The 26,722-nt window shown below is 38.8% G+C and overlaps 1 protein-coding gene across 3 annotated transcripts in view; it reads left to right on the forward strand.

Moving 5' to 3' along the window:
- ATG10 (autophagy related 10) overlaps positions 1–26,722 on the forward strand; it is a 60,110-nt gene that overhangs the window by 12,670 nt on the left and 20,718 nt on the right. For all 3 annotated transcript variants that reach the window (XM_088054269.1, XM_014258233.2, XM_014258232.2), the window contains exon 4: positions 25,785–25,911. In XM_088054269.1, the coding sequence (XP_087910395.1) occupies positions 25,785–25,911 (127 nt within the window). The remainder of the gene's footprint in view (positions 1–25,784; positions 25,912–26,722) is intronic.

The raw sequence follows: 26,722 nt of genomic DNA on the forward strand, positions 1-26,722 counted from the left end.
AAGCAGAATGCCTCAGACAGAAGCCACCTGAGTCTCTGTCCTGCTTTGTGGCTCCTTTGGTGATGGGATGCCTGAGTCTTCAAGGAGGAGTTTTAAACGCTTCTGCTCCTGTGAAGTTCTGGAGGCACAGGAAGTTTTTGTCTCCCACACACAGACCTTTGTGCATCATTTACTGAGTGTCACGTTGGAATCCTGGCAAATCTTGTTAGCAGTAGTTACATTTAGTTTCCAACAGCTTTGATGACATGCTGTTGGCTTGACTGTCGTTGAGGGTGGTGGGACCCTAATCTGAACTCTCTTATCTTGCACATTCTTTGATTGCTGTTCTGTTTTACCCACTAATAACTTTCCACAAATCTTAGGAAATATATCAAAAGCAAGTATATAAACTAATTATGATGCTTTTGGGAGAACTGAAGGAGCACTTTGTCTCACCTCCGAAAGTGATTAATTTTCTGTTTAGATGTTAGCATGGAGTGATTTCAACTTTTTATCTGCCATCTTGGTATTCAGAACTGTCACTTAATATTAGCAAATAAATGCTGCATCAGACACAGGAAAAGATGCTCTAATTCAGGTTTGGTAACTGAATGTGACAGTTTAGTTGGAGTTACCCTGGTTGAAGGCATGATGTCATACCAGCAGAATGTCTTTCTTCTGCAGTAAATACACATTTCCTGTGGAGCATGTACTGAGGCTGTGGGAAGTGAAGGTGATTTTCCCAGAATCTGAGCTTTGAGAGAGCAGTAATGCCAGTGACAAAACTATTTATAAGCTCACCCTTTTGTCCTGGTGATCCTGTGTTTTAGATATTAAAAAGGGGTATTGTTGTTTTGTTTCCATTTGGTGTATTTTCTCATGGTGTCTGGAATGGCGTTTTGAAAAATCTGTATGGTGCTTTTAGAACATCTGGACAAGATCAAAATCAGAGTAAAGTATTTACACTTTTTTAATTCTTTGAGTTAAAATTCAATTAAATAATTCTAGTTTGCTTTAATGTTGTAAATTTACATTCTGTTGGGGTTTCTTTGTACGGTAAGTCATTATTATGAGGTTGTAAAAACCAGTTTTTTAAAAATTGTGCCAGGGTGGACTTGAACTGTGGTTGTCTTCACACAGTAAATTGTGTTAATTTACGTTAGAACAGTGTGTAATTGCATATACAGCAGCAGTATCAGAGATACATAGGCCACACAGTCACTCACCTACATGGACTGAGTGTTTCCCCTCTCAACTTGCTGGGTTAATACAATTTTTTACAAGTCTTGGTGACTCTTCCATCAAATGTCTTGATGCTTGGCATGCCTTGATAGCTGGGCAAAACATCAAGAGATCCCAGGCTCTGCAGTTTTATCAATGGAACGGCTTGTGAGAAATTAAAATCTGTTTTTCTGTTTCCAATTTAAAAAATATTACTGCTGTGGTCTTAATAGGAGAGACAATTCTGAAAAAAAGACATTTTTCCTTTGTTGTATTGTTCACCCTCTCTCTCCCTCTTTTTTTTCTCCTCCAAAAAATGTTCAAAATGAGCTGCAGTGAAGGAAGGAGGTACTGATGGTGATGGCTGTACCAACAGTGCTTATGTTGGCACATTTGGCCACACTTTGGCTTCCTTTTATTTAAAATATTGAAACTAATGCATGTTATGAAACAGTACCTCTATGACATTTCCTCAGCAGCACTGTGTGCCCAGGGATAATGGCAATGAAGAGTTTGGGAGGGATCTAAATTCCCCAACTTTTATGCATTTTGATATCAAGACATACTTTGGGGTGCAGTAGAACACGATTCACATTGGTCATAGTTGTTCAGAATTGTTTAATCACTGAGATACATTGCAGAAGGTTTTTTTCTCCAGGCACATGCATTGAAATGTGATGTTAAATATCACAGAAAGATTAATGTTAACATTCTTGTGTTCCTGAAAGCAAATCTCCAGTGTGTTTGTAACAACCTGCCCGTGCCAGGTGTAGATAAATTTTATAGATAAATACACATTTTCAAATACTTAATGACATTAATTCACAAATGAGAGACACGACACCGTAGTGTTTGTCAATACTGTTTTACCACAGTGGAAACACAATCACAATCTGGTCAATTGTTAGCATTTTACTTTTAATGGTGAACCTCAAAACACTTCACGTTTCCAGCCTTGCATATATGCCTGCTTTTGTTTCTCTTAAATTAAATTGTACTGGTTCAATGTTATGCTCTAATTTTCTGGGGATGACGATGCTCATCTGTATTGGAACAATGCTTTTATTTTGGCCAAGTGCCTGTGTTTTTAGCAGTGTCATATGATTGTCTTTCAGTGTGTTTGGATTGCTTGCCTGCAGCACACAGGTCGTGTTGGCTCAGAGTGAATATTGCAGATTTAGGGCCTCAGAGTGGCTTCCTGAGAACCAGGCTAAATGGCCAAACTTCCATATGTTGCTGCTTTGTGTAAAATTCATGGCTATTGTCCTTTTAGCTGTGAGGTCCAACTGTGAGTTTTGTTTCCTTCCTAACACCATCTCTCTCATTGTCTCTGAACTCTCAAGATACATGGAAAAATGTTTTTCTCCCCTTTGTTACAAAGGATAGTTGTGATTTTCTACTCTGGGAAAAAATGCAGTCTCATACTTTCTTTTCCCCCCCCTGCATGATAAAATTTTCTTTACCATAAATCTTTTTGTTAGCTGTATTAATTAAGAAGCAGCCATTGCTGGGTTTGTGTTAATATTGTAACTAAAGCAATTTAGCTTTTTCACTTGAGGTCAGAATGTGGTGTTTCTTGAGAACATAGACTCACATTGTGTAATCAGTGTGTGATTCTGAGGTCAGGTCCTTTCTAGCTATAACTGAAGAGCATTGAAGTTCACTGAAACTTAGGAAAATGTGTTCTAGAGTTACAGATTATTTTTCATGAATCATAAAAATATCTTACTTTTCCCCATATAGACCAACACACAGAGAGGAGACACTGCTTTTTTGCCTTGTAGGAGTCGACTTAATATATATGCTTTAAAAACATGTCTATATATAAAGTGTGTATATAACATAAGACTTTTTTTGTACTGCACTGGTACTCAACGTGATGCTGCCAATGCAGAGTTTTAAAATTTGGTGCTAATGTGATTATGAATGCCCCAATTTCAAAATTTGTATTCTAGTATATGGCAGATATTAATTTGATTCTGTCAACTTACATGAGACAGGTGTTTTCCTGAATGAGCAAGACAATAGATTTTTAATACAGAGCAGGGATTGTTAAGGTTGTGTAATTTTTCTGCCTTGGTTTGCCAGGGACTAGTTCAGGCAGCACTTGTACATGCTCACTGACTTTTTCAATGAGACACTCAGTTCTACTGAGTGCAAGATACTGAGAGCACATCCTGAGCACAGGACCTTTCCATTGGGAATGGAAAATACACTTCTTGGCATAAATGGAAGTAACTGGGAGTATTTCACTTAATGGGTGGCTTTCTTATGATGATCTGTGGTGGTAGCAATGAAAATGAGTTATTTGAATTGACGCAAACATCTCTTACAACTATTTTGCTCCGAGTTCTGAGGAAGATATAATGTACACTAAATAAGATTTAAGTTTGCTGTTTGAAGAGGAAAACAATAAAGTGTAAGACCTCGTTGTGATCATGAGATAGATATTTTTCTGGGATAAGTGATCAATGAAGTTGTGGAAAGGCAGACGTGTCTAGTATGGGAGAAGGAGAGCTGAGAGACAAAAGACTTGTGCTGTAGGTCGTACTTTACAACATAAGCTTTGTGTCCATCTAGTCATTTTTGTAATATGATCATTAGTGTTTCCATCTGTATTTTGTGTTTTTCCCCATTTGATAGCTTGCCAGTAAAATTTCTTTCCCAGACAGCTGAACCTAGCTTGCAGACTGACAGGGCACAAAAAAACCCCCACCTTCAAAGGAAAGCACATAAAGAAGCTTAGAAATCACCCGAAAGCGTTAACGGCTCTGTTGGCTGTTACACGATGGGATGCAGGAATTGCAATAATGTTCCCTTCCATCTGGTGCCTGCAAACTTGCTGTTTTCGGAGGCATTCACTGCTGTAGCAAACTGTTCACTTATTCATTCTTGTGTAGTTGCCCGTTATTCTTTGGAAAAGACTTGGGTTGAAAGCGGCTCGGTTCTTTGTTACAGAAGTGCTCAGTGTCAAACATATTACAAGGAGATGTCAGTCCAAATGCAAATACCATCAACTCTCAAAGCCTCTCCGCATGTTGTGTATATTTGGAATGTGCTGTGAAGGTGTAGTCCCAGGAGTGAGGATCTTGACTGACAATACTCAAAGGAAAATCATGCAATATCTGTGCCAAAATGTCTATCTCAGGCTCAAATTTCAATTTCCGCTTTAAATTTCCTGGCTTGTGTTAGCTAACATTACAGCCTTGGTTTTCCTTCTTTTCTTAGGATCTTGATGGTTATTTTCTTTGTTGCATCTGGACTGGCTAATTTTCGGGAAGGTGAGATAGCAACTGAGTGGAAGGTGTCACTCTGAGAGGGAGGAATGGTTTAAGGAAGTAAAGCAAGTGAAGGCACATTTCTTCTTGCCAGACCATGAGATAAAGGAATTCATATGTAGTTTCTGAGCCCAAACCACATAAAAATGTTCAACTCTTGGTCATGCCTGAGCATCTGAAGTCACTGTGTTCATACAGCAATAGTCTTTGGTGGTGGGCTCATAGCAGGGTTTAGCCATCACCTGTCATACGTGATCCTATCCCAGAATTTAAATTAGTCTCTTCAGTCTGTCGGTATTGAGCAGCTAGATTAACCTACTAATAGTTTTCCTGCAAGTATTGCAGGAATTCCCAGCATTCTGCCTGTCTTAATTGAATGTTATGTAATGATGTACATTTATGTAAATCTTGTGTTGATTTCAGAAACGATGAGCAGTATTGGGGTGTGTTGAGATGACCTTGGAAACATTCCTTTCAGTATATGTAAGTTTTCAGGTGCTGTACGATGTGCCTCTGTCCTTTTCAGCTTTCTTTTCTGGAAGGATTTGGTGCTGCCTGTGCTGATGTGACCATGGTAGCTGTGTGGGCTGTGGAACTGCTGTATTTCCAAGGGCTGCAGGTGCAGTGTCTGAAATACCAGCCACCAGGTCTGCTCTTGAGGACCTCAGGGCTTTTAGGATGAAAGCTTGGCTCTCACAGGCACGTATGTGGGAGCCAGTGGTTGTTCCTGTTTTTGACTCAATTCCTTTGGAAATGCTCTGGAGATCACTTAAGATTCTGTTTGTCACCACAGTGTACTCTTGAGGTTGTTTGCCAGTTTTTTGTGCAGTTGAGTATCTCTAAATAAAGATCTTATCTGCTTGAGTTCAGGCAGCAGGAGTGCAGATGTGGGTAGATGGTCATGGTGACCTTCAAAAGTAGTTATTTCTTCACCAACTAACTTGGAACTTTAGCCCTGAATATGATTTAATCTGAATTAAGTGTCTAGCTTAAGCAAACTGAATTCCATCTTCCAGCTTTGTTAGTACTTCAGTTAGTGCTTGTGAAACTTTTGTTTTCCCTCCTTTGTACTCAGTGTAATCCATACTTTAGGGGTGTTGGTAGGTAACACTGATCTTTTTGGGAGGCAGGTGTGTCAGAAGAATTAAATGTTGTTATCTGAGCCATACAATTTCCAGCAGGAAGCTGTGGCAGATGTCTGAGCTGGCCTGGACCTTGGCAGCAGTGAGTCCTTTGCCTCTTCAGCAGAAGCTTCTGAGCACAAGGTGTTTGGGGAAATCAGACCACACAGACACTTAAAGAGAGCAGTGCCACTCCAAATCAGAATCTCTGATTTTGAAGGTGGTGTCCAAGATTTAGAAGCTAAGGCAAAATTAAGTGTCTTAAGTGGCTGCACAGGTTTGCAAGAAGGAGCACAAGAGCTAGGAAAAGCTTCCAGTATGAAATCCTGACACCAAGTAGGATGCATGGAATGTATTTAAGCATCTCCTTTGCAGGTTTCTTGTCTTTCAGCATGTGACAAGACATGTCTTACAGCATGTGTTCTAATACATGTTTAATGTATGTTTAATTAGTCCAGTGTTTAAGATGCTGAGGTGTAGTTAAAAATTGAAGAGAACACTGAATCAAAATTTTGATCCCATGGTCTGGTATAAGCTAGAAATACTTAGCACTCAGGAAAAAAAAAAAAAAAAAAGAAAAAGATTTCTACTGCTATTATTACTATATTACTACTGTCCATTTAAATACAAATGTAAATGGCAGACTGTCTCATGCGTTTATGATTTTTAAAATATTTCTAATTGCTGATTGTTGTTAGATGCTTAAATTCCATATTCCCCATATTCCATATTTTGTCCTATTTTTTAGAAGGATAGAAACACATTTGCTGCTTAACATCAGGTGTTGTTTTTGTGTAAACCATAACTGCACAAATTTGAATTCTGGGAAGATTGCTAAACATTGGAAAGATGAGACTGCAAAAGGTCTGCTATACCATGGTTAGCAAGGTATAACACTTTCCTTTGGATTGTTTTAGAAAACCTGTTTTGATCTGTTTTTCTGTGATGTGTGCTTCAGTCTCTGCCCTTACTCCTTCTCAGAAATTCTTCTTTCTGTGGAGTGTTGCTAACCACATTTGAGCAAAATAAAGGTTTTTAAAGAAAATTAACCTCCTGCAAGTTGTATGGATGTAAGTGACTGAGTGGAGGACAGGCCATGGAAGTTCTCTGCCTGAGGTAACTTACTGTGTGCCAGAGAATCCACATTTGTAAATGTCTCAGCTGGGGCAAAAGCCCTCTCCTTCCTTGGGCCTAACACTTGATGGAGATCTGAAAGATAGAAAAATGAGCCAGACTAAACATTTCAAAGTAATTCCAGGTAATTCTGGGCTTACAGTATTTAGCAAGCAACTTGATAAACAATTTCAAAATATTTTGTCATCTGAATTTGAAGCAATACAAAAAAGATAAATATGAATTGATTAAAGAACTGTGATTGCATTAAAAAAGACACTGATTTTTTGCTATTGATTTTTCCCCCCACTTTCCTCAAGTGCCTGTGCTTTGGGAAGACAGAGTGCATTTGATGGAATGTGAGTAAAGGCACCCTTGTATTCCTGGCACAATATGCAAAGTACACAGATATTAAAACATTGAATTCTTTGGGGAAGCCCAGCTTAACTACAACATTTGTCCCTGTAAGTGGCAGATTTGAATGCCTATGAACAGTGAGAATACCTTGGCAAGGAATTTTTTTTCCCCACTGTTAACCAGATTTTTGGTATTGGACTTTATTTCCTGTGCCAGGTTTTTTACCTCATCTACCAACTCTACTGATTTTCTTTGTCTCTGCAGGAAAAGAGCTGCCACAGTAGGGTCTCAGAATATTATTTGACACCCATCTCTAGAAATACCTCTAAAAATAACTAGACTTTAATATCCTTTTTCAAAAAAGTCTTTCTGAAAACTGCTGAGATAATACTGTGACTACATGTATAGAAAAATAACACGAGTGGGGTGGTTGGTGATGTTTGTCAGTTAATGTACTTAATTTCCTTCAAACATAATCCCTGTTCTGGTACACTTATTTTTCTTCAAGGTGTTTTTGCGCTATTTCAATTAGCTGGTACTTTCAGATTTTGTCCATTGGTATTTTAAACTGTTTCTGAGAATTCACTTTTACCTGTTGTTTCTCAAAGTCAGCTCTGGATCCCAGACCTTGTTACCACGTGTAAACAGCTGTAGCAGGTGTTCCATCATTTCTTTTTTCAGTCAGGTCTGGGAATCTTCCTGTGATGTGCTCTTCCCATACATGTGTGAAGACCTTCATAAAGGACAGCCCTCCTCAAAGGTGTAAATAAGATGTAATTAAAAAGGATAATCTGTTTTCTTTCACGATTTAAGAACGTTAAATGGCCATGCGTAATACAACAAAGTGCTTAAGCAAATCAAATCAGAATTCAAGCGCCTCAAAGATTTTAAGATAATAATTATTAAGAACTGAACACTTGACACTTTGAGCTGAACTTATTAATAATTTGTAGTCATAGAGGGAGGGAGTGAATGGATGAATAGAAAGAAGTGTGAAGAGTAGGAGGGAAGTGAGCTAATGGAATACTTTGGTAAGGAAGGGGATGTGCCCATTCTACTATTTTACAGACTTTTTTTATTGTAGCTTCATAATGCCAGAACTGAAATTGCAAATAGTTCAGTTTTCTCCAGCAGGAGAACAGAAGGGTGGGTATTCCCTTCTTTTTTTATTTTTCCCCATTCATTTTTTGAATTCCTTTACTTAAACTTTCTGCTACTAGCACAAAAAAACCCCATAGATATTAAAAAATTTGTTTTCTCTGTAGAGGAGATACAGCTGTATTCAGTTGGTTCTGAAGTAAGATATTTGTTCTTAAGTAATAAGAAAAATACAGAGAGCTTCTTCAACACTTCTATCAAAAAATAGGTTAGGGAAAATACTTGTTGTGGGATTGTAAGTCATTTTGAGAGGATTTACAACTTTTTAGTTTAAAAGAACAGTTGAAACAAGTTTTGAGTATGTCACTAATTGGATTTGAAGTCAGACTTGTAGAATTATTTTTCCCCACTAGTCTATTGCAAGTGGCTTGTTGATAACTACGGCATTATTAGATTTAATTACTATTCTGGTTATTATTGCTAACAATGGCAAGAGTCTTTGGTATGTAACAGCTGATGTATTTCTCTCAGCAGTTGCGTTTCTTAATGAGCAAAACCTGAAATTCCTTCAGACTTGGTTTTAGCATGTAGTAAGAATTATGGAACAGCTGGCCTGAGAAAACAGGCTCAAAAGGATGTATCATTAATTGATTCTGTTTAAAATAAATAGATGGACAACTTGAGTGTTTATGTTTCATAATTTCCAAAGGGCAGACTTTAATTTCTGGAAGAGGTTTGATGGTTTTGACTGAAGCATGTTTCACCTTTCTTCAGTCAAATGTGTAAGATTGTCTGAGAAGCAGCCATTGTACCAAGGTCATTATTAAAAAAATCCCAACATTTAGGAATGGCAAAAAGGTATAGCTTAGGCTTTTTAGATTCAAGAATTTTCAGAAAGAGAACCTGCTTTATATATGGAAAATAGACAAGTACCAGAAGGTTATTTAACTCTGCATATAGTAATACTAAAGAAAGATAAACAAGTCCAGGGAAAAAAATTGCAGAGAAAATTTTATTTTACTCTGTTCACCAAGTAAACAGAAATAAATTCCTATTTCCAGTAAAGATTATTTCAGACAAGGCAGGATGTCTGATGACTAACTACTGTAGATAGTAGATGCTTCAGTCAAGGGGGAAACAATTTTTGAGATATCATGAAGAAGAAAGTAAGCAATAATTTCTACCCTACAATTTCTGTCAGGTGTCAGAAATCTGTTGGGTTTTGGGGCTTTTTCCTATTTCAAAAGGCAAAAAGCTATATATTTATTAGTCTGGCATCAGTGGTATTCAAAGTTTTTGAAGAAATTCTTACAGAAGATTCAAGTAAAGGTTGAATATGGAAATAGGATGGAATGCAAGATGATGTTACAAAAGGTAGTGGATGTATTGAGCCATTATCTATGATCTGGCAAACTGAGTGACTTGACAAAGACAATTCAGTGCTCTTAATCCATGTAGAATTTAGTAAAACCTTTTATCAATGGCCCACAGGAAAGCAAAGATGTGTGATAATACCACAAAAATTCAGCCACAGAGAAATCTTGTATTTTAAGCTGTAATTGCAGGACAGGGAATCGGAGAGGGTTAATGAAATTTGCTGAAATGGCAGAATATCTGGAAGCATTGTCAATACAGCAGAAGGTAAGAAATTCCTGTGGAGAGAGCCAGAGGAGCTGGAGGACTGGCACAACAGAACCAGGATGAAATTTAGTGGTGCAAAGTATAACGTCATGTACTTGGGGAATACGGGTAAGGTTATGCTGCTTCGGAAGCTTGTGGCTCATTAGTTGGAAATGACTGAGGAGGAGAAATAAATGGATGTTTTAGTTGATCATAGGATTACTGTGAACTGCTCATGGGCATGAATGAAGTCAAGACAGGTTTAGGTTCTGTCTGGCTGCTGCTCTCTGATGGAATTGGTATTAAACAAGGATGTTGAGGACTTGGCTTTCATGTTGTATGCTTAATTACAGATACTCCCACTGAAACAAAAAAAACAGAATTAGAATGGATTTTTTATGTTGATTGGAAGAATCAGGTTGGGAAAAGAGAATAGGCAAAAGAATTCTTGTTTAGCATTAAAAAAAGAAAGCTGAAAGAAAATATGATCTATCTCTGTTAATACATTGGGCAAAAAAGGTTTGAAGTGCCAAGGAATGAAAAAAAGCTCCTTAAACTAAACTATCATGTTGGCATGAGAATTTACAGTTATAAACTGAACTTGGATAAACATGCACTAGAACCAGGGAAGTGAGATGCTGACATAACTTTCCAAAAGGAGCAATAGTATCCTGAAGTCAGTTAGTTTGCAGATAAAACTATATAAATCTATAAAAAGGCATTCTGTGATGTTTGATACCTGTGTTAATGAGATACTGAACTTCATCAGTATCTCAAGGTCCCTTGGCCTCCTGTTTCATAGATCATTGTTCATTTGTGTTACCCGTGGCTGCACTGCAAGATGCAAATCTAGAGTTAATGCCTTTGTTTATATGTAAAATCAGACCCTGCAAGGCTGCTTGGAGAGCAAGGAAATCAAAGCAGAGATTGCACAAGACTGAATATTTTCCCAAGACTGAAACAGGACCCTCATCTTCACATAGCTCTGGAAAAGGGATTTTCACTTTTGGCCCAGATAAGGGGTCCTGAAAGCCTGGGATCTTGATTTTCAAAATCCCTCCAGTTTTATTCTTTTAAAAAGCTGTCTCCCAAGTTCTGTTTTCATGTGAAGTTCAGCTAGGAGTTTCTTCTTTTATGTCCTGATGGATTAAAGAAGGAGAGTGCTGCAAGGTTAGCCATTTATTTCACCTTTGTAGCCAAGCTTTGTCTTGAGGCAGAGAAAATTGTCTTTAAAAGGTCTTTAAAAATGCCATTTTTAATGACACACAATTTTAGATTATTCATAGCTTTAGAATTTTTACCTTTTTCTTGGAAATCTTGTTTCCAGCTTTGTTACCAAGAACATAGTATTTTCCTTTTCTGGGTGGAATTTGTTTTAATTTGCCAGTAATTTGGTGTTGCAAAGGAGTGGGACTGACAGTCTCCTCCAAGGAGGATGTGTAACAGGAAAGCAGCAGGGATGTAGAACCTGAGATAAGTTTGGGATTTTCTGGAGCTCTGCAGGAGTCCTGCCAGCTGGAGGGGTCCTTGAGCACTCTGAATCTCCCAGGTGGTAGGAAAACACCCTGGCAGCATCTGTACAGAGTGCCTTAGTTGAGGTTTACACTGAAAAAAAGAGAAGGTAACCCTGATGACAGAATTATAATTTTTTGTAATAAAATCTAGTATTAATATGCTCTTTTTAGTTTAGTTTTGTCTGAGTGACTCAGACAGCTCCCAGTAGTGATTGGCAATCAATAGAAATGATATGAACACTGTCATGTTTCCTCATGGAAATGACAGGGCTCGGAGCAGACAGCATAATTGTTTGCTTTTCTGCACAGGTACCAATGTGATTGCACTGCTTTTATTCAAAGGAATGAGTTCATGGGACTAAAGAAGTTGTTGTGTAAAAATTGGAGACAAACGCTTACATGGAGGGAAATGTAAATATAAAATAGAGCGGGCATCAAGTAAGTCATGCTAAACATTGGCAACTCAGCAGATTCTAGCCTCGTACCTTAAAACCAAATTAAAATCTGTAATAACTTTTTTTTCACTTCTCAACATGGCATATGCTTTTTCTTGAGGCTTATCTTCATAACTAAGAATTCAATATCACTAGTTCTTTTTTTTCTATTTTAGGTTAGCAAAGTTACATATTTCTATCCAGCATCTGATTTTTACCTTTGCCCATTCTAGATTTGGCTTGGTTCTATGTCTATTGCTTAATATCTGCAGTATCAACAATTCCTTTAATGCCTGTGTGGTTAAGAGATAAACCAAAAAAAACTAGTTATTTTGAGAGCATCTAATATTAAAGGGATGAAAGACACAAGTTCTGTTGAACCATGGCAAAAGGGAGCAAAGGAAATACATCATAGCTAGTTAGTCAGTTTTGGAAAGCTGGTTCCAGCCCTGTCTTACACACTCATCATCCTTCATAATTTTAAAGAAATATATCTATTTTTAGGTTATAAATTTTTTGGGTTTTTTTCTTTCCTGTGTTCATCTCTCCTCCAAAGACTATATAAAGAACTGGTATTTTCTTCTACAGAGGAAAATGTGGGAAAAGAATATGTTCAGATGTGTTTTAAGTATGCTTTTGGCACCTATTTCTGTGATTAATGCTTTCTTGAAGAGAAGACAAAATTTTCAAAAGTGTTAACCCTCCTGGTGTTTAAATTATGTTTTTAAGTTAAAGATAGCAACAAATCTTGCATTTACTGTTGCTTCTCTGGCACCCTGGGTTTACATAACTAGCATGGTAATATTATTAATTCTACAGACACAGTTGTAGTATTTTCCTGGGTTATATTTGGTAAAAGTCTTCCACCACCTGAAGAAATGAATAAATTTTGGTGTTTGCAGTTTTGGCTATTATTACATTCTGTTCCTCAAGATTGCTGAAAATGGAATTCATTTCAATGCTGGTATGAGGGTATCCATCCTCTGAAAATATGTCTTAATAGTTCACAGAACTATTTGGCAATGACTTTGCTTTTAAATAGGTGTTTAGCACAGGAAGTTGTTATTCTTCAAAAAGTCATTTGTTAGATTATTTCAAAGCATGGTTTTTACAGTTGGTAAAGCTGTGAAGGTGCCAGGGTGTACTCCAGGGTTTTCTGAGACATGATAATATTGTCCTGTAATTAGAAGTTCTCCTCACCTGTGGTGAACCATCAAGCATGTTTTTTACCATTTTCAATTGTAAAATTAAACAGTTGCTAAAAGGACTTTTAAAATACGTAGGTATTTTACCACTGAATGGTTACAGGCTGGTAATATTTGATCTTAATTTTGGAATGTTTGGATTTGAAAACAAAGGTATATAAAATATGTATTGAGTACTGTTATCACTTGTTTTAAAGGTTTCTAATGTTCATAAACAGAACCAGTTATGAAGTTATTTTACTAAAATAGAGAGCTGTCAACTGACATAAACACAGTAGTGCTGAGTTTATGTTTCTGTGGGGTTTTTTTTGGTTTGTTTTGCTTATTTTAGGTTTTTTTTTTTTAATGTTTCGAAATACTTAGAAATTTGGCGGTAGGGATCAGGATAACTAAATTATACTGAATTATACTGTGTTCTGTTGTGAATTTGAAATGTGCGTTTGATTGAAGCTTTTCACTTCTTTGTCTCTGTTTTCAGAGTAGCTCTTGCTTGTATGGGGTAGAAGCAAATAGAACAAAATAACATTGTAAAAATAACCTTGATACAGAATATTCAGTGAGCTCTGTATTATCAATTTGTATTGGAAAACCTTCGTAAAATATTCAATGAAACCATTAGGGCAAGAACTTCACCTTGAATTAATCCATCACTGCATTGCAATGTTTACTTTCCTTTCAACTATTCCTGGTTAAACAACAAAAAAGTCTGTTTAGAACTTTGCCTTTCCTGTTACATCTTCGTCTTCTTGGGTTTATTGCTGAAAATTTTGCCTACCTTTTTTTAAGGGTGGAGCTGTAGGATAAGCAGGCGTGATGCAGCTTAATAAAAAGTCATAGCATTAAAGACTGTTTTTGAGGATAAAAACCTCAGGAGAGAGCTGTTTGATATTTATGTTACAGATGGTCAACTGTCCTTGAAAGTTAGAATAAACTTTGTCACATCAGAGCTGTGTATAATCAGTACTTAGTGTAGTGGTCTGCGTTCCTCTTCTGTCCTAAAATTGGTTGATAATAAAACCAGGAAGTATGGGGTGAAATTTCTGTCTAGCTTAATTTTATATGTTTTAATGTACTGATATGAAATAAAAATGGATTTTCTTTGACTATGAAGTGGCTTTATTTTTCCTCTTTTTTCAGAGTTACAGCAGTTTTAATGAACATTCACTTTTCTCTTCCTTAGTGCTGTGTGGATACTGCAGTACCGGTGAAGGCGTCAAGAGAATTTCTGAGTAGAAAATCTGTTTTCTACAAACTTAGATTTTTTTTTTTTCAGGAACTTAGTTTTCTAATTAGACAAATGAAGTAGTTCATCTAGGATCAGATTAATCCTACTGAAAATGTGGTACGGTTTTAAACTCTTATGGGAGTTTTTCTTTAGCAAGTTCAATAATCTGCTGCATTGCCCAGCAGAGCTGTATTTTTAAAATCTTTTCCCACTAATGCCCTAATGCACACTACCAGGATTATCAAACTGAATGTCCAGCTGATTCCAAGTGAGCCAGTTCAGGTTTATATGGCACACTTTAATTTGGAAATTCTGACATTTTCTATTTTAATATTTACCATCTCGGACCAGAAGGTTTTTGCCCTGTGAAAAGTGCTCATATTTAACTTCTGTATTGATTAAAGAAAAAGACAAATGTTAAAACACCGGGTTTTGTCGCAGAGTGGAAATGGCAGGATTTGGTCGAATCTCAGCACTTGTGGTTCTCTGCTCTGGGTGTAAATCAGGGCTGAGGCAATGAGGTCTGTGGAGTGTGTGTGGGATCCCTGGTGGCAGCAGGGGAATGAGGGGCATTCGTCTTGTGATTTGTTGGCCCTGTCAATACTGCTGTGACAGGGGGAGAGCAGAGCTGAGATCAGCTTGTGGGCAATCTCAGCGTGGCAGTGCTGGTGTTATAAACTCCATTTCCTGCCACCGTTTCCATCTCCTGCTCTATCGACTGTGCTGCCCAGCTTTGTATCATCAGCAGAATTTGTCAACAATCTCCTGCTTTTGTGCTCAGGTTGTGGAGGAATATTGTAACTAAGATTACTTTACAGTCCAGCTGTGGAGGTGCTTTGTTAGTTGACTGTCTCCTGGTCAATAATTCTCTTTTTAGCTTTTCACATTATTCTCTCCCCTTTTCCACTTTCTTTTGTATTACATTTTGAACGTAATCCCCATCTTCTCCACTTTAAAGAACTGCTTCTCATTTGGCCTGGTACCAAATATTTTACTGCATCCAGCCAGATTGAATCTCCTGCATTTCCTTGTCCACTAATTCAGTTATCTTATCAGGCGAAGGTATCAGGTTCCTTGGGCTTACTCTCTCTTTGACAAACCAATGTTAAATTTTAATCCAGTTTCTACATAGCTCTGTGTGATTAATTATTCTTTCCTTCAAAAATGGTTCTAATCCCTTTTGCCATTTGTAAGTACCACTTGAATTTTGGCAGTTCTTACTTTCTCCTTTAAACTTAGGCTTCAAGAAATAGGTTTTTTTTTTGCTTGCCATACCTCTTATTTTGTTCTCTGTAGGGGTTTTCTTTTCATAGTCTTGGTATCCTTTGTTAGGTGATTATTCACTCAGATCTGCAGTTTTATCCTTTATTTTGTTTTCAGTAGTTCAGGGTGTAAATTTTAGGAAGTTTTTTGTCTCTCATTTAAATAAATTTAAGCCTCTTCCAAATTCCAGTGCTTCCCCATTTAAATTTTTCTGCTTTTCATGGTCTCCCATATTTCTCAAATATTTTAAAAAGATTTAAACCTAGATTTAGAAGGCTTATCATGGGCAGTTTGTGAACAGATGCTGAGTTCAGGAGGACCCGTGAAATGCCTGTTCTGTGATTCTGTGGCCAGAACACATTTCCCTGCCCACCATACAAAGATCTGTTACAAAATCCTGACCACTGCTTCTTGAACTTGTAAAATTCCTGTCTGATCCTAGAAAGCAGAGCACTGTCTTGGTTTTTCCACTCAAGACATTAAAATTTCAATAATCTCTGCCAGTCTGATGGCAGATGAGATTCCCACCTGACTTGGTGTCTTGCAGTTGGCTGTTTTTAAGAGATTGGGTAGGACCTGACAGTCAAACAAACTTAATACCATGTGTGCACCTATCCTCATGTATTTTTACTTGTATGTAATTGTAATCTTTGAGTTGGATTTATTTTATGCAAGCAGCTATCCTGTAATCATCTTAGAACTTTGTTAATACACATAAAAATACTTTAGTTTATTAATTCAGGAAATTTAGGTGAGGAAACAATACCAACATTGCATCCAAAAGTACTAGAAACACAATTTCCTCCAGTTTTTTTTAACAAATTGTATTTATGTTTTGCTATTTCTTCATCTGTGCTTTTATTCTCTGGGTAACAGGCAAATCTCTTGCAACACTTTCCCTGGTTTAAAACCCTGACTGTACCAGGATCCTGTAAATATGAGTGGCCACGGTGTCTTTTTATTGAGAGAGCTCAGTTTTGTGTGGATGCCTGTCAGCATTTGGATTTGATGGTCTTAGAGGTCTTTGCCAGCCTCAATGATTCCACGATTCCACAAAATCCAAAGCAGAGTCCTCTGGGAAAGAAGTCAAAAAAGAGTTGTAAAAAAGAGTTCCACATACCTGCTCTCATGCTGTTCATAGGTATGTAGACATTTGTGAAAAAAGGCAAATTGATTAAAAAAGCACATTATTAGCCTTTTCTCTGTAAAGGGGTGGAGTCCTCTTGAATTCAGCCTATGAAAGACCCTGGGAGTTTGTTTCTGCAGTCATTAATTCCTGATCTGCTCGCATGTTAATTACAGACTCATGTAGAAACTACATCAGAAACTCTTCTTTTGCCTGGAACACGATGGAATAGGGACCTCAACAGTACTGTTTGAAATATCATATGGACACCAGGCCTTTATTCTAAAAATTATTCCTTCAGAGATTGCAGTTGAGTTGCAGAAACCTATAAACTGAAGTGAAGAAAAAAATCAATTAACTTGTCTTTGATTTTGGTGCAACACTACCATTTGTAGTCTCTGCCTTATGAATGAAGCCGTCGTTTGGGATGTTAAAAATATATTAACATATTTTTAGGTGCTTTTTCTCCCCCAAAGTCCCTGGTTTTGCACTTGCCTGAAGTTTAGTTTTTAGAGAAGCATGGTCTTGGTTGTCTCCAGATTGATTCTTTTACATAACCAGAGACAATTTAAGTAGTAAATATCTTGCTGTGGGACCCTGTTTGGGGTACAAGCAGCAGCATGCAGTACAATAAAAGGTTCTTTCAGCAAATGTTTAGGAAAATACTTTCCAAGAGATCTGCACATGATTAGAATTACTGAGTGCTCTCCTCTCTGGCTTCCTGTTTTGGAATTGAATGCCTTCAGGACAATTGGAATATCTCAGTTTTGAGAAGCAAGAGCAATTTAACCAAGTCTGTACTTCATTGTCTTAGCTATGATTTCAGTTAGTTGCAAACAGGGATAAAGATGTGGAATAACCCCTGAGATACCTTAATCAAATTGAAGGAATAAATTATAGAGCAGCTTTTGAGGGAAATGAGAGCAGATAAAATGTCCCAACAGTCAGAGCCACGTTCTGGCTCTTTCTCTGCACATGTGTACAATTAGTGGCTCTTTCCTTGCTTCTTGTTTCCCATCCTGTGGGATAATGTGTTTGAACATTTTTTGGAACAACATGCTAATTGCTTAAAGTATCTTATGTAGGTTATTTATAAAGTTAGAAGGGAAAATTTCATATGGTTATTGAACAGTTGTATCCAGAACAGTTTCTTGAGGTCCCTCCACCTAGTTCTGAGCAATTCAACTACAACAATAACTCCTTGAAATCAGATTAATTTATTTAACAGTTCAGCCATTATGCTGACTTTTCAAATGTGTAGTATTTTTGTAAGAATCCATGAGCTTGGCCAAGTGCAGTTATGTACATCTGTGCCATTTCTTGGTGTTTTTAACCCTTCTGCCACAGTGGTGTCGTATGGTCATTGTGGTTGTTGTTGACCCCATGTTTTCCACCACATTCAGTTGTGGAATTACTTGAGTATTCTTAATTCTGTACCAGGCTTTCTTGTCAAATAAAACACAGCTTGAATGGACACTGTTAGAAGAGTCATTCCAGACAAAAACATTGTCAATAATTCATGCAGATTTTCTTCTTGGCTTTAAAGAATTGTAAAGCAAATTCCAAGTGGTTAAGTTTGCATCAAGACTTATCATGTATCACATTTCTAGAACTTGAAAATACCATGTAACACTCTATGGCAGTTTTCATTTGAGATCAGACTAATAAAAGAAGTAATTCAGTACTTCTCTCCAGCTGCTATGAATGTCTCCAATATACTTCTGGTGTGTTTGTGATCAATGACATTTGATAACTTCGTGTTTGTTGCTATTTAGAATATTCTTACAGAGTATCTTGTTTGAAAATGAACTGAAGGGCTTTTGACCTGCCCCAGTCTGAGTTCAGAGCTTTGCATTTCCTTTGTAACAGTGATTACAGAGTTGAAGATAAGTGGATCTGTATTGTATCAGTAATGAATACAATCAACAGCTTTTCAGAGTGGGCAAAAGCTGAACATACTTGACTTGGTAGGGTCTGCCCCTTTTCCATTTAAATATTTAGTTATTATACTTGGGTATTTCCAAATGCAAACAATAAGGGAATCCTAACGTGCTATCATTTTTTGTCTAAGTGTAGGAACAAATTCATGTTTTCTTTTGGGGATTTCAGGAGGAACTTCCCAACTATTTTGAGTAATTTCTTAATTATTTTTAGTGATAGCTAAAATTTTTGAATTTAGGCCATTTTAAATGTGAAGTAGATAATTATAATTTCATGTCATCTTCCTGTTTTCTTAGTAAGAGAATAACACACATGTTTTAGCCCTAACATATAGTTAATATGGTTGAATCTCTCACATCCAAATAAGACAGTTCTAATTAAACCTCATTGTTTATGTTTATTGTTTCTAATGGTTGTGCTTACCTAATACAGTCTATGGCCAGGCTTAGGTTAGCATCTCAGGTAACTTTCAAGATGTATCATTTTGTCAGATATTAACTTAATCAGATGCCATTTCCTTTTTCATGTGGGCAGCATCCCAGCTATTCTATTTCTTGCAGTAAGTCACTGTCCCTCTGTCACAGCTGTTCCCTTGGATTGTTCTGGGTGGGCACCAGTGCAGCTACTTCTAATTGCAACCCTTTATTTCAAATTTCTTGTTTTTACAGTGCCAGATTTTGTGATAATTTGAGCATTTCTGTCTGTAACTTTTTCACCAGAATTACTGTTAAACACTGTCTGTCAGTCTTGGCATCGTTTTCATACAGTTTCCCATCTGAGAAATTAATGAGGATTTGAGTTTGTCTTCTAAAAAGTAAAGGTTTGTAGGCATTTGCTGTCAGTCTCCCTGTTGAATTAAGTGTGGCCAAAACTGGGTTGCTGCTGTGATTCACAAAGCAGAAATAATAATCCTTGTTCTAAAAAAATAAAGCTGACCTAAAATACAGCTGAACTGCTACTGTTGTCTTCTAGTGTAGCAATTTTTTTCCCCTTTTTTCGCCTGTTGTAAAGCACAGAGCCCAGTCCTGGAAGCACTTCAGTTCTAAAGAAGCAATAATCTTGTGGAACAGTACTTAACCTCAAAGTAGTAGCTTACTCCAATTTGTGCAAATGGAAGATAATGACAAAAATGATGGGAAAATCCTGCAGAAGGAGGCTCCGGGGGGACCCTGTGGCTCTGCACAAGTCCCTGGCAGGAGGGGACAGCCGGGGGGATTTGGGCTCTGCTCCCAGGAACAGGGACAGGAGGAGAGGGAACGGCCTCAGGCTGGGCCAGGGGAGGCTCAGGGGGGACAGCAGCAGGAATTTCCCCATGGAAAGGGAGCTCAGGCCCTGGAACTGCCCAGGGAGGTTTGGAGTGCACATCGCTGGAGGTGTCCAGGGAATTCCTGGATGTGGCACTCAGGGCTCTGGGCTGGGGACAGGTGGGCATCAGTCACGGGCTGGCACTCAAGGATCTGGGAAGGATTTTCCAGCCTAAATGATCCTGGGATTCTGCGATTGTTACTGAAAGGCAGGTGGCAAAAATGAGTGGGTGCAGGCACCACCACCTCCAATTGCTCCTTATCCCACCATACTTCCATGGAAAGAAAGCTGCTGTGAGTTCCTCAGTCTGAGGAATAACATTGGCATGGAGCACTGGTAGGGGGCAGTGGAAGTGGCTCCAGGTGGAGCTGCTCTGATCCTCTGTAAGGTCTGTGTCTAGCTTCAGGGGGACCTTCCTTTCAGGGGTTATAGGTGGTTTGGGTTGTCCATCTTCACTCAGCAGATGAGCTGTGTCCTTCTGTCTCCTTGGATTTCTTTGTCTCATTTCCCAGATTTCCTGTCATTCCCACCAGGAGAGGTTTCCTAGCATACCATTGCCTCTGTTTCAGCCCTGTGCAGACAGCTTTGTACTCTCTGCATTAAAACAGGAGGAAATGTTTCTTCTGTGGGAGGAGAAAAGCCACCAAATTCTGCATTTTATATGTGACAACTCGGGAAGAATGAGGAGTGATTTTGTAACAGTTCCCCACCTTTATGTGAAGACAAAATTCACAACTGTTCTGTTTTCACGGTCCGTTGCTTCTTTTGCTTGAAAAGGCTTTGCTTTCACTTGTGATAGTGGTTTTGAAGCAATCAAAAGACAAATCTAATTTCCAGCTGCTAGAAATGATTGTTCATGCATGATGAGCTACTGTAGTTTTATGTGCCATGTCTTTTTGGGATGGAAATCTTGGTTTTGGTATTTTGGTATGCTGTGAATAACAGAAAGCTTAGTGGGGGATAGACTTTTTTGGGGAAATAGTTATTTTGATAATGAGTGGATGCTTACATAGTGTCATGGCCAGAGCGCTGAGTTCAGTCCTAAGATTTCCCTTTGGAAAATTACATGTTTCAGGGATCCACTACCTGCTCACCTTGACTCCACTGGTGGCATAGTGCCTTTTCAGGGCAGCTGTGTCTTGAGAAAGCAAGCTGCTTGCAACATGGTATTTCAAGCATCACCAAATGATTTAAGAGCCACTTTCTTTCTCTGTTATTGAGTATTTAACCAGGTCCTTCACTTGGGTGACTAAACTGTAAGAAGTCCAAGAGAGTGGCGAGGATTTTGTAGCTGCACACAGAAAATAAATCCATAAGATAACTTTGTTATGCTTCAGACCACTTCTGTTTTCCTAGTGTTTTCCTCATCTGTCACTAGTGATTTCAGCACTAGAAAGCACCTGGAGGTGGTTGGATTCCCCATGTGTTCTTCACATAAGAGAGCAGTTTATCAATGTACGTAAAAATGGTGCAACTGGTGGGGAAAGGGTTTTGTGCAACATTCATATAACACTGAAATTCTTCAGGGAGATCTCTGCATTTTTACAGGCTGTGGTAGAGTGGGAAAATTAGATTAGAGCCTGTAGATTTGAGCACAGTGTGAATATTTAGTAGTGATGAAAAACAGTGACAACCAGTAAATGCACTCGGTCTCCCCCTCCCCAGGCAGGGTCACCTGGCTGACTGCGTGGTCAGTGACAGTGGCCAAGGTCTGGAGGTCTCAGGGCTGTGCCAGGCCATGAGGTGAGTTGAGACCCAGCACAGGAGGGACCAGAACCTGCAGGAAAATGTCCTGCAGAGACTGGACCCGCAGGGCTGCAGCAAGAACGTGAGGCACGGTCTGAATGCTTGGGAGAACACCCGGCAAGAGGCAGAGATAGGATCTCACCACACGGCCACGCCCTGCTCATCAGCCTCTGCTTTAATTCTCCCTGGTGAGCAATGTCCCACCATTCACTTTCCAGGCTCAAATCTCCCTGTTTGCCAGGGGGAAAGTGTTGGAGGAGCTGCTCCTGAAAGCTCTTGTGTTTCAGGGTGGCTCTGCACCTCTGAAGAGGAAGAGCGATACATTTTCAACCTCAGAGGCTGAAATGAAATGGGATGTAAATTCATTCCAAGCAATGAGGGCAAATTTGCTTCCTAATGTGGGCTGCATCTCCTTTTTCCCCTCTTCACACTGAAAGATGGGTAGCATTACCCATACTTGTGCCTGTGTCACCTCTTCCCAGTCCTGCAGGGGCATCTCCCAGGAGCCTGGACAAGGCAGGAGTAAATAGAGGCCAAGGCAGCAAGAAGGGAGATATGAGGAGCATGGGAACTGGGAGAAAAGCAACAGTGTCTGGACAACCAGGAGAAATATTTATTTGCACCAGTTCTCTTACCTTTTTCCCCAAAAGGGGACCTGATTCTTAGTTTCAAAGGGAATTTAGGCTGAGCAAGAAAGTCTGTCTCAGTGGTCCTCTGCAGGTGAGGTGGAGATAGGAAAATGTTTGATGGCAAGTAAGGAAACACAGTTTTTTTAGGTAAGTCTGTCACCTTCCCAGTTTACCCTGTCTGCCTTGCCTTTCCTTTATGGTCTCCCTCCAAAAGTACCTTAACCCACACCTCCCTGCTGCCTGGTGCCACTAAACTACCCCAAACCACAATTAACACTCTCCTGCTGTCAAATTAACTTGTTACCACAGGTTTTAAACTTGCCTTCCTCATCAAGAGGAATAGAAATAGTACAAATATGTTATTTTGCCTTCAGAATGATACCTGACAGTGTTTCTTATCCATTGATTTAAATAATTTAACATTTTAAAAGGAACAAATGGACTTAATTTGTTTTGGGGATACTTAAAGGTTGAGGACAATTTTATATCAACTAAAATCAGTGCTAATTCATTTATGACGGAACTAATGTAATTAATTAGATTGTTGCTGCTTATCTTCTTTCTAATACATACATTGCTTTTAAACATCTGCTCAATAGTCCATTATGATAGCACAGGAGTGATTTTACCTGAGAGCAATAGAGGAGCAGATGCTTCCTGATGACAGCTTCCCAGTTTGTTTAGGAAACAGCCAGTCAGTCCTGGATTCACAGTTTTAACTTGAAGCATGGCAGGCATGCAAGAAAATTTGAAAATCAGAAACAAAGGATTTGATGAACAAGTCTCTTCATACCATTTTTAATGATTGCAGTTTGGTTAAAATCCTTTTTTTGGTTAGTGTTGTATATGACATCTTTTAAGGCTGATGTTTGTGTTTTGTCTTTTGTTTTGTGGTGTCTGTACATATGTGGACGTATTTGCAGCAATTAACATCCAAATTTAAATGTGATTTCAGTGTTGTTTAGTACAGTAACTGAAATTCAGCATTAGCTCAGAAAGAGTCAGAACAATATAAATAGGAAAAGGAAACTAGAACAATTATTCAAAGACAGAGTTAAAATAGGCTATCATGACATATGTAAAAATAAAGTGTCAGTTTTGCTTTTTTAATATAAGTTGTATCTGTGTTTTGTATTTATGGTTTTATCAGTAGCTGGTTAAAGAGTGTAAATGAAGTCTTGTGGGCTGATATAAAACTGTCTGAGGCTCCTTGGTTCTAGTGAGCCATTTGTAGATTTTTAGATGTCCCAAAGATCACCTAAAATGACTGAAGTAGTTTTATTCATCTCATCAGCAAAGTTCATCTCATCAGCTACAGAGATAACATCAAAACTTGTAGGCTATAAAATGTACTTTCTCTGCAAAAATACTGTGGGCTGTACTTGCAGAGACTGTAAAGAGCACGATTGCACATCAATGATGTGTGTTTTTAAATCGGAAAACGTGAAATTGCTGTTTACTGAGAGGAAGGGGGATTAGAGTAGCCCTGAGAAGGATTCAGCTATTTGCCTTTGTGTGCAGGTCTGAAATAGTCACAAATTAGTCATTTTACCATTATATGCAGAATGCAGTGTATGCAGACAGTTTTTTTTCTAAAGCAGTGGTATTTAACACAGGAACAGGTAGTCTTGCCATTTCCAGAAGTATCTTTTAGGGCAGGGTAAGCTGGTGACTAAGCAGGAGGCAAGGCTGTGGTATCTGATGAAACATTAATGCCTGAGAAGCACCATGTAGGCTCAGTTCTGAGCACAGACTCTTTCTCTTCCCCACCCCTACACACATGAAAACCAGTCTGTAGCTGGGTTTGGTTTGTTTTCTTTTCCCACAGGCTGCTGATGGTCTCTTTCGCTATTCTTACTGAATCGATTTTAAAGAAGGTTCAGCGTCATATGGAGCAGAATTTTTTATTTTTTTTTTAACCTATATTTTACAAATAACTACTGGGTATGACTTGTGCGATGAGGAAAAGAACTCCCCTTCTTGGTCTGTCACTGATGTATGAGGGAACTGGGCATGCCATGCCTGTCTTTATCTGGCCTGTGACATCAGAACAGCAGTCATCGCTGTCCTTTTGGCAGCATGACTTTAGGATCTCCTCCCATACAGTTTTTAAAACCAGGTTCACCCAGAGAGCATGCTTTCAAACATTCTAAATTCTTAGTTGAATTCCCATTCAGCGCTTTAGGCACTTGTTTCCTCGGAAGCAAAAATCAACCATTTTCCTGCAGACTTCTAGGATTCACCAGGAAACCTCTGCCCCGTGGCCATCTGTGATCTTCTCACTTTGTGTCCAAAAATGTGTGGGCAGTACCTTGCTCTGCAGCTTCCCAAGGTCTGGGCTGTCATTTGTGAACTTCTGTCCCTCTGCCTCAGCAGCATCTGGGTGTCTAATACACTAAATCTGGGGAAAGTCACATCAGGGAAAAAAAAACCAAACTGAAAATATCTTGGGTGTCATCACTGTTAAACTTTGTAATCAGTTTTTAGATTCCTTCATGTATTGATTCATCCATTGCTGACTCGACTAAGGATGTGAGATAAAAATGCAAAATAGCTTTAAATTTCTGGTGTGTTATATGAACATAGTGTTCAGAGGATGCTGGTTCTTCTTTTCTGCTCAGTCTTTTTCTGTTTTGCTTGGACACATACCATAAGGCAATATTCAGGGTTGCTTGGCAATAGCCAAGTTGTGAAATGCACACCCAACCTGTGGGGCATTATGGTTGCTTAGTTCATGCATGTAAATTAAGGGGTTTGAGCACTGAACAAGTCCACACCCAGAGTGTCTTCTTGGGAAGTTTGTTCTGATGTTTAATCTTAATGGCATTATTAATTTAATGGTTCCATTTTCAGAGACATTGAGTTATGACAGCTTTTAGAAAAGTCCAAACAACTGGGTGTTTAGCACTGTTGGAATATTAATTTGAAATGCTGTGAAATTTGTGCTGCAGCTGGGGTATATCTCAATGCAGTTAGTTTCATCTGTTTTGATTTGTTTCAAATCTGCCATAAACTTTAGTACTTTACACCTGGAATATACACGAACAGGGAAAAAAACAACAACTCTGTTTTATTGTTACATTTTATGTTATTATTATAATTACATTATATGATATATTTTATATTATTAGCAAAAGCAACTCCTGGCAAAAAGCCTTTAAAAAATGTAGATCAGAGGATTTTTGGTGGATACATTTGATTTGTCTTTTGGCAAGCAAAACTGGATTATTTAAGGATACACTTCTAAAATGGTCTATACTGAACGTAATGAGGAGAGGTACAGCTGTAGTCCCCCTTATTGTGCCAGTTACTGTGCCATGAAGATTTTAGAGACAGCCTTGGTGCAGCTTAGAAAGATCTTAGTTCTGGAAAGCCTTGCAAATAGTTCACAGTTTGTGGAAGGAAGTGTGTAAGATGTCTTCGTAGGTTTTGGACTTCTCTGATTTTCTTGCTAGCGTTGAAAAATTCTCTTGTGAGTTTGCACGGGTAGTGCAGTGAAAGGGGTGGTTGGCATTATTTCTGTTGTGTGCACTTATGGAATCTGTGACAATTTCCCTGGGTACAGATGCAGAGGTTGATGTGTTGCTGTGCTCACGTGTGTCGTTGCAGGAGCCCTCAGATGACTCTCAGGCCGCCGGCGTTTGCAGCACAGAAGAAGTGGTTCGCTATGAGTACCACGTCCTGTACTCCAGCAGCTACCAAGTGCCTGTGCTGTATTTCAGAGCGTGCTTTTTGGGTAAGGCCAGTGTAGAGTCAATGTGCTGGGTGCTGAAAATGTTGAAAATTTTGTATTAAGTTGAGGAGGAGATGTAATAAGGAGCTGAGAGATGAGGCTGCTCACCAGTGAATTTTTCAGTGCTCTGGACTCAGAGCTCCAGGACCATGGAGGAGATGATATCATCTCAGCCTGAGGGAGGCTGATCTTTGGCTCCTGGCATCTTGCCTGTGGTTGACTGAAACTGCTGGTCATTTTTCTTGTTCTTTTCTTGAAAATGACTACAAAAACTAAGTGCTGCAGGTTTAAACTGGGCTGGGCAATCAGCGGACATAACCACAGTGCTTGAGCCAATTTGAGCCACATGGCTGGTGTCTAAATATGTCTTTTAAAATTTGCTGCTTAAGGGAAAATAAAATAATACTAATATGATATTGACTTTTTTTTTTTTTGTATTGGAGCTGGCTCTTGAAACAGTCAGATTGTGTCTCCTTCCCTAGCATGTACATCTTGTTACCCACTGCTCCGTGGCTGTGGCCACTGTGATTTCAGGCCCCATCCTGCCAGGGGAGGAAGGAGGAACGCTCAGCCTCCCATGGAGGCCACTGTTGGTGTCTCTCATTTAATCAACAGGCACGGAGTGGTCACACTGCAGCACTGGCTGTGCTCTCTGTTCCTCACTGCCCCAAGCCAGAGTGCCTGTGCTCCAGTGGCTTGTTCCTGCAGTGGTGTGACCAGCAGGACCAGCTTGTGGCACCTGGGGACAGTGTTCAGTGGTGAGCATGGCTGTATTGGGTTAAGGCTTCAACTCGGTCATTTTAGAGCTCTTTTC

This window comes from Pseudopodoces humilis, chromosome 4 (assembly GCF_049639895.1).
Source record: "Pseudopodoces humilis isolate 2021_Gansu_Grassland_sample_001 chromosome 4, ASM4963989v1, whole genome shotgun sequence".
NCBI classification, from domain to species: Eukaryota; Metazoa; Chordata; class Aves; order Passeriformes; family Paridae; genus Pseudopodoces; species Pseudopodoces humilis.